Below are 13,930 nucleotides of genomic sequence, written 5' to 3'. Positions count from 1 at the left end.
ATAGCTGGATGCAGTGCTGACATACCTGGCCCCCATAGCTGGATGCAGTGCTGACATACCTGGCCCCCATAGCTGGATGCAGTGCTGACATACCTGGCCCCCATAGCTGGATGCAGTGCTGACATACCTGGCCCCCATAGCTGGATGCAGTGCTGACATACCTGGCCCCCATAGGTGGATGCAGTGCTGGCATACCTGGCCCCCATAGCTGGATGCAGTGCTGACATACCTGGCCCCCATAGCTGGATGCAGTGCTGACATACCTGGCCCACATAGCTGGATGCAGTGCTGACATACCTGACCCCTATAGCTGGATGCAGTGCTGACATACCTGGCCCCCATAGCTGGATGCAGTGCTGACATACCTGGCCCCCATAGCTGGATGCAGTGCTGACATACCTGGCCCCCATAGCTGGATGCAGTGCTGACATACCTGGCCCTCATAGCTGGATGCAGTGCTGACATACCTGGCCCCCATATCTGGATGCACTGCTGGCATACCTGGCCCCCCATAGCTGGATGCAGTGCTGACATACCTGGCCCCCATAGGTGGATGCAGTGCTGACATACCTGGCCCACATAGCTGGATGCAGTGCTGACATACCTGACCCCCATAGCTGGATGCAGTGCTGACATACCTGGCCCCCATAGCTGGATGCAGTGCTGACATACCTGGTCCCCATAGCTGGATGCAGTGCTGACATACCTGGCCCCCATAGCTGGATGCAGTGCTGACATACCTGGCCCCCATAGCTGGATGCAGTGCTGACATACCTGACCCCCATAGCTAGATGCAGTGCTGACATACCTGACCCCCTTAGCTGGATGCAGTGCTGACATACCTGACCCCCATAGCTGGATGCAGTGCTGACATACCTGGCCCTCACAGCTGGATGCAGTGCTGACATACCTGACCCCCATAGCTGGATGCAGTGCTGACATACCTGGCCCACATAGCTGGATGCAGTGCTGACATACCTTGCCCCCATAGCTGGATGCAGTGCTGACATACCTGGCCCCCATAGGTGGATGCAGTGCTGACATACCTGGCCCCCATAGCTGGATGCAGTGCTGACATACCTGGCCCCCATAGGTGGATGCAGTGCTGACATACCTGGCCCACATAGCTGGATGCAGTGCTGACATACCTGGCCCCCATAGCTGGATGCAGTGCTGACATACCTGGCCCCCATAGATGGACGCACTGCTGGTGGTGCGTCAGGCATATTCCGTTCCTGCAGTAGGCTTCCCCATAGGAGCAGGAGGACCCGTCCATCATGTACACGTTGGCGGGGCAGAAAGGGTCGTCACCTCTACAGAACTCCGGCAGGTCACACATCCCAGCCTTATCCCGGCACATTGTTCCCGCCGATTTTAACTGAGGGTGGAGAGATGGACAGCGCAGTCTCATTATAAGTTATGTGACATGTAGATATACACAGAATAACAACACCAACAAGAACAGTAACATTTCTCCAGGCTCTGGCATGGGGTTCTGTACTCTGTGAGGCCTATTAATGTAAGGAGTGAAATTCCTGTTCGCTTAAAAATAAATTAACACACTAACAATAATTCTACTAAAAAAACACAATTTTCCTCTCCACTTACTCTCTCCATATTTATATCTCTTAAAGAAAACATCTGGTAAACTTAAAAAAACTTAGATCTACTTACCTGAGGTTCCTCCATATATACAGTGGGCTGCAAAAGTATTCGGCCCCCTTGAAGTTACTATTACTGCCACAAACATGAATCAATTTTATTGGAATTCCACATGAAAGACCAACACAAAGTGGTGTACACGTGAGAAGTGGAACGAAAATCATACATGATTCCAAACATTTTTTTTACAAATAAATAACTGCAAAGTGGTGTGTGCATAATTATTCAGCCCCCTTTGATCTGAGTGCAGTCAGTTGCCTATAGACATTGTCTGATGAGTGCTAATGACTAAATAGAGTGCACCTGTGTGTAATCTAATGTCAGTACAAATACAGCTGCTCTGTGAGGTTGTCTAAGAGAATATTGGGAGCAACAACACCGTGAAGTCCAAAGAACACACAAGACAGGTCAGGGATCAAATTATTGACAAATTTAAAGCAGGCTTAGGCTACAAAAAGATTTCCAAAGCCTTGAACATCCCAAGGAGCACTGTTCAAGCGATCATTCAGAAATGGAAGGAGTATGGCACAACTGTACACCTACCAAGACAAGGCCATCCACCTAAACGCACAGGCCGAACAAGGAGAGTGCAGATCAGAAATGCAGTCAAGAGGCCCATGGTGACTCTGGACAAGCTGCAGAGATCTACAGCTCAGGTGGGGGAATCTGTCCATAGGACAACTATTAGTCATGCACTGTACAAAGTTGGCCTTTATGGAAGAGTGGCAAGAAGAAAGGCATTGTTAACAGAAAGCATAAGAAGTCCAGTTTGCAGTTTGCCACAAGCTATATGGGGGACACAGCAACCATGTGGAAGAAGGTGCTCTGGTCAGATGAGAACAAAATGGAACTTTTTGGCCAAAATGCAAAACGCTATGTGTGGCAGAAAACTAACACTGCACATCACTCTGAACACACCATCCCCACTGTCAAATATGGTGGTGGCAGCATCATGCTCGGGGGGTGCATCTCTTCAGCAGGGACAGGGAAGCTGGTCAGAGTTGATGGGAAGATGGATGGAGCCAAATAAAGGGCAAACTTGGAAGAAAACCTCTTGGAGTCTGTAAAAGACTTGAGACTGGGGCGGAGGTTCACCTTCCAGCAGGACAACGACCCTAAACATAAAGCCAGGGCAACAATGGAATGGTTTAAAACAAAACATATCTATGTGTTAGAATGGCCCAGTCAAAGTCCAGATCTAAATCCAATCGAGAATCTGTGGCAAGATCTGAAAACTGCTGTTCACAAACGCTGTCCATCTAATCTGACTGAGCTGGAGCTGTTTTGCAAAGAAGAATGGGCAAGGATTTCAGTCTCTAGATGTGCAAAGCTGGTAGAGACATACCCTAAAAGACTGGCAGCTGTAATTGCAGCAAAAGGTGGTTCTACAAAGTATTGACTCAGGGGGCTGAATAATTATGCACACCCCACTTTGCAGTTATTGATTTGTAAAAAATGTTTGGAATGATGTATGATTTTCGTTCCACTTCTCACGTGTACACCACTTTGTGTTGGTCTTTCATGTGGAATTCCAATAAAATTGATGCATGTTTGTGGCAGTAATGTGACAAAATGTGGAAAACTTCAAGGGGGCCGAATACTTTTGCAACCCACTGTAGATATATATATTTTATATTCCAGACAAAACTATTAGTTTATAATTTAAAGGGACTCCGAGCAGTGCCTGTGAGTATGCCTTTAAGCATACCCACAACTAATTGATTACATCCTCACACCTACCAGCATGATGTTTGTAATTATATCCCCCTGGGTTCCTTATATCTCATTGCATTGGGCTGAATGGAGCTGCTGACACTGGGGAAAGTGTCGTCCTGTGTAATACAATGCTGGACTCTGAGCAGTGCAGTAACTATAGAAAGATGCATATCATTTTGAAGCTCTCTTTCTCCTCTTTTCAATGATATATAAACTGCCACCCTACGCCTTTTAGTTTGCTATTTTCGCGATCGAAATTGCCGCTGTCGCGATTTTGATCATGAAAATAGCGAAAACTATAAGGTGTAGGGCGGTGATGTATATATCATTGGAAAGAGGAGAAAGAGAGCTTGAAAATGGTATGCATATTTCCATAGTTATTGCACTGCTCGGAGTCCCTTTAGCCATTTCTGCCGCCCGGACGTGATGCTCACGTCCAGGCGGCTGCTGTGCTGCGGTGCCGCACTTCAGCGCGCTCCCACGCGGGATCGCGGGCGCGCCCCCGTGCTGTCCTCCGGTAGCCCTGGGATCAATGAACGGGTACATGGTTCCCGATCACTGATCCGTGTCCCCAGGAGAAAAAAACGAAGTGCTCTTACTAGAGGCTTCAGTCTTTCTGCAAAAAAAAAAGTTTTTCCCCGTGCTCTTTGTGCCTCCGGTGATCGAGAAGCACAAGGAGAAAAAAATAAACTCAAGGTGGCCATCTTGTGGCCAAGTAGTAAAACTACATATACATATTTTTTACATTGCAATTTACACATATAATAATATTAAAAATTAACTGTTTATTTCCCACACCAAAATATTACCCAAATAAAAATTTTAATGGAAAAATAAAAATTACAATTAAATAAAAAAAAACATAAATAGTTACCTAAGGGTCTGAACTTTTTAAATATGCATTTGAAGGGGGTACACTACGAACATTTTTTAAATTATAAGCTTGTAAATAGTGATGGACGCAGAACGGAAAAAATGCACCATTATTTCCAAATAAAATATTGGTGCCATACATTGTGATAGGGAAAAAATGTAACCGAGACAAAAGCGCAAATAAAATACTTAGGTTTTAACTATGGTAGCTTGGATTATTTTAAAGCTATAATGGCCGAAAACTGAGAAATAATGAATTTTTTCCATTTTTTTTCTTATTAACCTCCTTGCCGGTCTAAAAAATCTGGCAAGGAGGCAGCGCCGCACTTTTTTAAATTTTTATTTTTTTTTTTAAAAATGTAGCGAGCCCAGGGCTCGCTACATGATAGCCGCTGAGCGGCGGCATCCCCCCACCCACTCCGATCGGCGATCAGAGTATGCAGAAAATCCCGTTGAGAACGGAGATTTCCTGCAGGGCTTCCCAGGTCGCCATGGCGACGGGGCGGGATGACGTCGGGACGTCACAGGGAATCCCGAACCGCCCCTCAGCGCTGCCTGGCACTGATTGGCCAGGCTGCGCAGGGGTCTGGGGCGGAGAGGGGTGGCTCGGCGCAGCGGGTGGCGGCGAATCGGCGGCGAGTAGGGAAAAAAAATTATGCAAATCGGCCCAGCGGGGCCTGAGAAATCCTCCTGCGCAGGTTACCCCGAGCTGAGCTCGGGATAACCGGCAAGGAGGTTAATCCTGTTAAAATGCATTTATAAAAAAATAATTCTTAGCAAAATGTACCACCCAAAGAAAGCCTAATTAGTGGCAGAAAAAACAAGATATAGATCAATAAATTGAGTTAATAAGTGATAAAGTTATTAGCGAATGAATGGGAGGTGAAAATTGCTCTGATGCATAAGGTGAAAAATCCCGCGGGCTGAAATGGTTAAAGCAGATATAGAAGAGGTTATTACCACTACAACAGCAATAAAGAGCTAGTGCAGTGATTGGAAGAGGGCCCCCCATGGACCAGGGGCCATAGTGCAGTCGCTACATCTGCATCCCCTATTGTTACAGCACTAATAACCGTAATAAATAATAATCACTGGAATTCTCTTGGCTTCCTGGCTATCCCTGGCAATGATGAGACATAGAAGGAGTGACTTTGTGCTTGAGATGAGCCCATTACCTTGCATTTGTAACAGCAGTCCCCGTGTGCACACTGTGCGCCCTCCTTCAGTGTACAGTCCTTGGCATTGCAGCAGGGATTGGTGCACTCCTGCGGAAGACAAGACATTCCATAAGTTTATTCTCTTATACATTGTAGTGGGCCTCACTTTTATATTAGTCACGTTACATGGAGTCTTGGAAGTGCCTTGTTGGCGTGAGAGGTCAGATGTGAATGGCCAGACTGGCTCAAGCTGACAGAAAGGCTACGGCACATTTAAGATTAGAAACCTATAAGGAAGATCACACAACAAAGCTGAGAAAGGCTACGGTAACCATACTTTACAATGTGCTGCATCTTCTCATGTTCTACTGCCGTCAGCCCAGAGAGGGGAGGCTGCAGGGGGCACAGATCAGCTATACTGGACAGCAGAAGACTGGAAAACACAGCCGGTGTAATGCCGATTTATGCTTCCTATCGAGACATGCTGAAATCCGATCTGGGCATGTGCACCAGCACTTGAGCTCAGTTTGCCTGATATCCTTCCGCCGGCTTGTCGATACTAACTACTAATAAGTATCCCATAGGAGCAGGTTAGGAGAGGTTGTATGTTAGTGTTAGGAGTAGAAAAGGGAGGTTAGGGTTAGGAGAACAGATGGGAGGGTTAGTGTTAGGATAGGAGAGGGGGTAGAGTTAGGGTTACGAGTGGAGAAGGGTGAGTTGTTAGGCAGGCCAGTAGCATATCTCGATAAAATTGCATATTTAGACACCTTAACTAATCGATTGACGCTACCAGATTAAACCTGGTAGTACATTTCGACAAAGTAGGACAACTCGGCACTACACCGGCTCTCATCAATCGGGATTTCTACAGATGGTGGGGTCAGAATTTGGTGACATCTGCCTGGTGGGCGACCTGGGGGAATCACGGGGGCCCAGCTGCCAGGTGTTAGCAGTCCAGGCTGTAGGAAGCCCACATCCAATGTTTAACGTCCATTTCTTCAAAAGAAGTTGTTTCGCACCCAATAAACTGTCCGTTCTTCAGGACAATGCGAAACTGAACTACATCTCCTTAAGTGCATCAGTCACATGAAGGTAACTAATTCCCTGTCACACAAAGAGACGCTCGATCACACCGCGGCAGCCTCCATGGCCCGTGTCATACTGTGACTTCTCCTGCTTTCCCTTTCTTTCCCTCTCATGCGTTCCTTCTCAACCACCAGTGTTGTGTTAGCAGGTGGTGCCTGCTTCTTGAACAGGAAGTAGGGCGTGGCCATGGTGGCTTGTGCGGTGTGATCGAGCGTCTCTTTGGATGACTGGTAATTACCTTGATGTGATTGATATATTTAAGGAGATGTACGGTAGTTCAGTTGCTCATTGTCCGGATGAAGGGCCGCTTAGTCAGGTGCAGAACAGCTTTCGGCCCTGTATCAGTCTGTGCTTACTCCTCCATTGTATAATATCTGCCTGCCTGTGCAATTGCTTTGCTGCTTTTTCAAGGTTTTTGAATAAACGGACGTTTGGACATTAGCTTTGCGCTGCCACTCTTTCTTTTGCACCTACGAAATGGTGGCTGCACTCCAATACAGCATTCCACTCTGACGCGTGCGCCTTACTTCTACCTGTGCTCCCGGCTGGGGGTGGCGGGGGAAGGTTTGAGATGTGATAGAAATGGAGATTGATAGTGTGTATGTGCAGCTGACCAACCTGCAGGAACTGTGTGACATCAGCATGGAGTAAAGTTTCCACCACTGTGTGGATTCCAGGCCAGGAAGAGCCATGAAGGAGGCTGGTGGTGGAAATAGTATGTTCTGATAAAGGGAGGTCGTACTCAGTAAAAGTCTAGCGTTCCTAGTGGTTATGTGAGTATACAATCCCTTGAGATTGTCCCCCTGTGTAGTGACATTATCGTTAGTGACACCTCCACCGGATACCACATGACAGGACTTACCCCTGGCTCCCCGCAGTCGCACTGCTCTCCTTCCTCCAGGAAGCCATTGCCGCACTTCTTCCCCATCACCAGGTCCTCCGTGTTGGGCATGTTGAAGAGACACATCCCTCCGCCTTTCAGTAAGTAACTGCGCAGCTGTTCCTGGCTGCAGGAGCTGAACTTCCGAGGGAACGGGTGGCTGGAACAAGGAGAAGACATCAGAAGATGATTAGGCCTGACTCTCCAGCCAGTGGAGCCCTACTGCTGCTATGGGGCCCAGGAAGGCATGAAGGTCCAGGAGACAGAGAGTCCCTGACTGCTCCCAGACTCACCCCGTAGAGGCGGCCATGATACACCCTCCTTCCTCAGGGGTGGCTTCTGTACAGCAGTAGTTCTTGTCGTGACTCATCCCGAAATTGTGACCGATCTCATGAGCCATGGTGGCCGCTGCTCCGATCGCCAACTCCGAGTGATCCTGAGAGGACAGAAACTCAAACTTACCCCGGTACACACAAGCCTGGACCACAAGCGATTACTGTAACTAATCTGATTAATGTGTGAGCAGGAATACCCAGACTGCTCGGGGTGACCCAGAAACACCTGGAAGGTATAAAGGGCTAAAATACACCAAAAATCCCTCTATTAAACACTATGCTAAATGCAACTTTGCCTTAAAGGGATACTGTAGGGGGTCGGGGGAAAATGAGTTGAAGTTACCCGGGGCTTCTAATGGTCCCCCGCAGGCATCCTGTGCCCGCGCAGCCACTCACCGATGCTCCGGCCCCGCCTCCGGTTCACTTCTGGAATTTCTGACTTTAAAGTCTGAAAACCACTGCGCCTGCGTTGCCGTGTCCTCGCTCCCGCTGATGGCACCAGGAGCGTACTGCGCAGACACAGACCATACTGGACTTGTGCAATACACTCCTGGTGCCATCAGCGGGATCGAGGACACGGCAATGCAGGCGCAGTGGTTTTCTGACTTTAAAGTCAGAAATTCATGAAGTGAACTGGAGGCGGGGCCAGAGCATCGGTGAGTGGCTGCGCGGGCACAGGACGTCTGCGGGGAACCATTAGAAGCCCCGGGTAACTTCAACTCATTTTCCCCCGACCCCCCTACAGTATCCCTTTAAAGCAGAAGGTATTTGTGCTAATTCAGCTGTAAGTTAGCAACTGTGATTTCCCATGATGCATCACTACTTAATATGCAAATTATCTATATATGCCACTGAAGCCAGGCACGCATCTAGAACCGCTGGTGTACAGCATACCTATAGCTCATACATGTTACAGAACCACACCAACCCCACATTCAGACAACCTGTTTCATACTTACTTGTCCTTATCAGTGCATGGCATGGATTGATATATGGCTCTATGGGATAGGGCTTGGACCAATATTAAGGAATACCCAAGCAATTCAGGGTATCAAGGGCTAAAAGAGACTGAAAAGCCCAGTATTAAAAAGCAATGCTAAACGTAATTTGCATATTGAGGAATGATGCATCATGGGAAACCACAGCTGCTCACTTACAGCTGAATTAGAGTAAATACCTTCCGTTTTAAGAAGGTAAAATGATATTTAGTACTGATTAATGTGAGTTAATGTCATAGCTCTTTGTCTACGGCCCAGTCATTTCCCCAGCCACTGCCAATATTGTCACCCCGCCTCCCTTCCTTCTGTCGCCTCCTCCTTCTATCAACGCCTCCTTCTATACCCACCTACCCCCACCTACGGCCCAGTCATTTCCCAGCCACTGCCAATATTGTCACCCCGCCTCCCTTCCTTCTGTCGCCTCCTCCTTCTATCAACGCCTCCTTCTATACCCACCTACCCCCACCTACGGCCCAGTCATTTCCCAGCCACTGCCAATATTGTCACCCCGCCTCCCTTCCTTCTGTCGCCTTCTCCTTCTATCAACGCCTCCTTCTATACCCACCTACCCCCACCTACGGCCCAGTCATTTCCCAGCCACTGCCAATATTGTCACCCCGCCTCCCTTCCTTCTGTCACCTCCTCCTTCTATCAACGCCTCCTTCTATACCCACCTACCCCCACCTACGGCCCAGTCTTTTCCGAGCCACTGCCAATATTGTCACCCCGCCTCCCTTCCTTCTGTCGCCTCCTCCTTCTATCAACGCCTCCTTCTATACCCACCTACCCCCACCTACGGCCCAGTCATTTCCCAGCCACTGCCAATATTGTCACCCCGCCTCCCTTCCTTCTGTCGCCTCCTCCTTCTATCAACGCCTCCTTCTATACCCACCTACCCCCACCTACGGCCCAGTCATTTCCCAGCCACTGCCAATATTGTCACCCCGCCTCCCTTCCTTCTGTCACCTCCTCCTTCTATCAACGCCTCCTTCTATACCCACCTACCCCCACCTACGGCCTAGTCTTTTCCCAGCCACTGCCAATATTGTCACCCCGCCTCCCTTCCTTCTGTCGCCTCCTCCTTCTATCAACGCCTCCTTCTATACCCACCTACCCCCACCTACGGCCCAGTCATTTCCCAGCCACTGCCAATATTGTCACCCCGCCTCCCTTCCTTCTGTCGCCTCCTTCTTCTATCAACGCCTCCTTCTATACCCACCTACCCCCACCTACGGCCCAGTCATTTCCCAGCCACTGCCAATATTGTCACCCCGCCTCCCTTCCTTCTGTCGCCTCCTCCTTCTATCAACGCCTCCTTCTATGCCCACCTACCCCCACCTACGGCCCAGTCATTTCCCAGCCACTGCCAATATTGTCACCCCGCCTCCCTTCCTTCTGTCGCCTCCTCCTTCTATCAACGCCTCCTATGCCCACCTACCCCCACCTACGGCCTAGTCTTTTCCCAGCCACTGCCAATATTGTCACCCCGCCTCCCTTCCTTCTGTCGCCTCCTTCTTCTATCAACGCCTCCTTCTATGCCCACCTACCCCCACCTACGGCCTAGTCTTTTCTCCGCCTCTGCCATGTTGTCACCTCCCTCCTATCCCCACCTCCAGCTCAGTCATTTCCCATAAACACAGCTGAACGTATTCTATCGTTTTGTTGTTGTTTCTCCTGGTTTTGCTTGTCAATGGCTTCCTGCAGAACCTTGTCTAATAAACCGCTGTTGAGGTCTCATCTTCCTGACTACGATGCGGAGCGCTTACCATGCTCACACCCCCGGAGTTCTCCACGGTACACATGCCCTCCAGCGGCGCCATCCCAATGGTCGTCCCTCCAAAGGTCACTCCCCTACAAGAAATACACACAGGACATACAGATCAGGCATGGCTACACATTACTGATTCCATGTTCTGGGGTGGCTACACATTACTGATTCCATGTTCTGGGGTGGCTGCACATTACTGATTCCATGTTCTGGGGTGGCTGCACATTACTGATTCCATGTTCTGGGGTGGCTGCACATTACTGATTCCATGTTCTGGGGTGGCTGCACACTACTGATTCCATGTTCTGGGGTGGCTGCACACTACTGATTCCATGTTCTGGGGTGGCTGCACACTACTGATTCCATGTTCTGGGGTGGCTGCACACTACTGATTCCATGTTCTGGGGTGGCTGCACATTACTTATTCCATGTTCTGGGGTGGCTCCACATTACTGATTCCATGTTCTGGGGTGGCTCCACATTACTGATTCCATGTTCTGGGGTGGCTGCACATTACTGATTCCATGTTCTGGGGTGGCTGCACATTACTGATTCCATGTTCTGGGGTGGCTGCAGACAATGTACAGTTGTGAAGCAGTCTGCACACAATGGGCAGCAGCATATGTAGAGGTCCAGTCAGGGCCGGCACTACCAAACGGGCAAACTGGGGGCACCCCAGCGCTGGTGCCCGCTAAGAATTATTTTATTATACATGCATTTTAAAGGAAATAAAAAGAAAAAAAAATACTTACTTCTCAGTTTTGCAGCCTTAACAGTTTTAAAATAAAACATGCTTCTGTAATTAAAACCCACACAATTCCTTTGCCATTTTGACCCGGTTAATACAATGCTTAAATTATGTCCCTATCCCAATGTAAGGCAGACTTTCTCAGCCAGGGTTCCTTGAGTACTCTGCAGGAGTTTCCTGGCATTTTCCCCCATAGGCTATCATTCATAAAGCATTTCCGCATGCGGAAATGCTTAAAACAGCGGACTTTACCGAACACTCAGCAAGTTCGGCATTCATAAAGGCTCCTTCCGCATGAAAAAATGACACTACCGAGCAGAGTGATAAATCACCGCCTTGTGCGGTGATTATCGGAACACAAATGTAGCAAAATGTTCATTCATGAAGATCTCCGCAAGCGGTGTGAGGTCGGGAAGTGCCGCTCCCTCTGATGTGGCGATACCAATGCAAGTGAATGGAGACACACAGACCTCCCAGGCAGCTGCAGCAGAGCGGAACACGGAGAAATGTATCAACTCGGCAGCTTCCGTGTCTCCACAAGCCTACCGCCTGCCTACCGCCTGCCTAGTTCGGGGAATCTCCGCACTGCTATCGCACACGGATACATTTTTATGAATGCCCACCCAGAAGTCTAAAACACCGGCAGCTGTGTTTTCCCGCACTGATTCTCTTTACCGACAGCTCCTTTATGAATGATAGCCAATGTGGGGGAAGTATAATAGAGCACACTATAATAGGGGTTCTGTAACAAGAAGCACTAAATTGGAGCACTAATGATGAGCACATTCATAAAAAGCACTAGGATAAGGAGATAGTATAATGAGTGGCAGTGTCATAGGGGGTAGTGACAGTGTAACAGGGGGTAATGACAAACAGCCACGCCTACTTCTAAGGACCACGCCTCCTGCAAAATAAATGCAGGGGTTCCTCGAGATCCAAAAATTAAATTGCTGGGATTTCTCGAGATCAAAAAGTTATTTACATACTTCCTTCAGGGTAGAAAGGTTGAAAAAGGCTGATACAAGCCAACAATATCTTATTTGGAAATAAAGGTGTTTTTCGTTTTCTCATTTTTGTTGTATTTTTTTTTTTTTTTTACTGTGTAATAATTATTTTCTCCACTAGATGGTGCCTTACTGCTTAGCTGAATCACAGCTTTCTACGTGAAAGTGAAAGTTTGTATGTTTATACAGACTTTTAACAAATCAACATTGCTGTTGGAACACTCGTTCCCATTCACCAGTGATTGCACCGCCGATCTGTACCGCCAGCACACACCGACCATTCGCTGCAGAAGACAAATATCTACGCCCCCTGGGATTTTAAATGAAAGCCCCCCGTGGCCTCCCATGTGTTGTGTGTAGACACGTGTGCATGCAGGCGTGTTACTGACGTGATGAGCTGCGCGTTGTCGTGTCCCCCCCCCCCTGTGGCCTCCCATGTGTTGTGTGTAGACACGTGTGCATGCAGGCGTGTTACTGACGTGATGAGCTGCGCGTTGTCGTGTCCCCCCCCTGTGGCCTCCCATGTGTTGTGTGTAGACACGTGTGCATGCAGGCGTGTTACTGACGTGATGAGCTGCGCGTTGTCGTGTCCCCCCCCCCTGTGGCCTCCCATGTGTTGTGTGTAGACACGTGTGCATGCAGGCGTGTTACTGACGTGATGAGCTGCGAGTTGTCGTGTCCCCCCCCCTGTGGCCTCTCATGTGCTGTGTGTAGACACGTGTGCATGCAGACATGACACTGACGTGATAAGCTGCGCGTTGTCGTGTCTCCCCCCCCCCCCCATGACCTCCTATGTGTTGTGTGTAGACACGTGTGCATGCAGGCGTGTTACTGACGTGATAAGCTGTGCGTTGTCGTGTCCCCCCCCTGTGGCCTCCCATGTGTTGTGTGTAGACACGTGTGCATGCAGGCGTGTTACTGACGTGATGAGCTGCGCGTTGTCGTGTCCCCCCCCTGTGGCCTCCCATGTGTTGTGTGTAGACACGTGTGCATGCAGGCGTGTTACTGACGTGATAAGCTGTGCGTTGTCGTGTCCCCCCCCTGTGGCCTCCCATGTGTTGTGTGTAGACACGTGTGCATGCAGGCGTGTTACTGACGTGATGAGCTGCGCGTTGTCGTGTCCCCCCCCTGTGGCCTCCCATGTGTTGTGTGTAGACACGTGTGCATGCAGGCGTGTTACTGACGTGATGAGCTGCGCGTTGTCGTGTCCCCCCCCCTGTGGCCTCCCATGTGTTGTGTGTAGACACGTGTGCATGCAGGCGTGTTACTGACGTGATAAGCTGTGCGTTGTCGTGTCCCCCCCCCTGTGGCCTCCCATGTGTTGTGTGTAGACACGTGTGCATGCAGGCGTGTTACTGACGTGATGAGCTGCGCGTTGTCGTGTCCCCCCCCTGTGGCCTCCCATGTGTTGTGTGTAGACACGTGTGCATGCAGGCGTGTTACTGACGTGATGAGCTGCGCGTTGTCGTGTCCCCCCCCTGTGGCCTCCCATGTGTTGTGTGTAGACACGTGTGCATGCAGGCGTGTTACTGACGTGATGAGCTGCGCGTTGTCGTGTCCCCCCCCTGTGGCCTCCCATGTGTTGTGTGTAGACACGTGTGCATGCAGGCGTGTTACTGACGTGATGAGCTGCGCGTTGTCGTGTCCCCCCCCCCTGTGGCCTCCCATGTGTTGTGTGTAGACACGTGTGCATGCAGGCGTGT

The 13,930-nt window shown here is 49.5% G+C and overlaps 1 protein-coding gene across 2 annotated transcripts in view; it reads right to left on the bottom strand.

Annotated features, from left to right (window-relative positions):
- Window positions 1-13,930, bottom strand: part of LOC137562347 (disintegrin and metalloproteinase domain-containing protein 33-like) — a 164,564-nt gene that overhangs the window by 29,092 nt on the left and 121,542 nt on the right. For both annotated transcript variants that reach the window (XR_011030119.1, XM_068273686.1), the window contains exons 10-14: window positions 10,474-10,558; window positions 7,668-7,810; window positions 7,357-7,534; window positions 5,427-5,516; window positions 1,183-1,378 (exon numbers count right to left, since the gene is read on the bottom strand). Coding sequence is in view for 1 of the 2 variants with exons in the window: in XM_068273686.1 (XP_068129787.1) it covers window positions 1,183-1,378; window positions 5,427-5,516; window positions 7,357-7,534; window positions 7,668-7,810; window positions 10,474-10,558 (692 nt within the window). In the remaining variant the exon portion in view is untranslated. The remainder of the gene's footprint in view (window positions 1-1,182; window positions 1,379-5,426; window positions 5,517-7,356; window positions 7,535-7,667; window positions 7,811-10,473; window positions 10,559-13,930) is intronic.

The sequence above is a fragment of the Hyperolius riggenbachi genome, chromosome 1 (assembly GCF_040937935.1).
Source record: "Hyperolius riggenbachi isolate aHypRig1 chromosome 1, aHypRig1.pri, whole genome shotgun sequence".
Lineage (NCBI taxonomy): Eukaryota > Metazoa > Chordata > Amphibia > Anura > Hyperoliidae > Hyperolius > Hyperolius riggenbachi.
The sequence above is the reverse complement of the archived record's forward strand: the minus strand, read 5'-3'. Positions and strand labels throughout refer to the sequence as shown.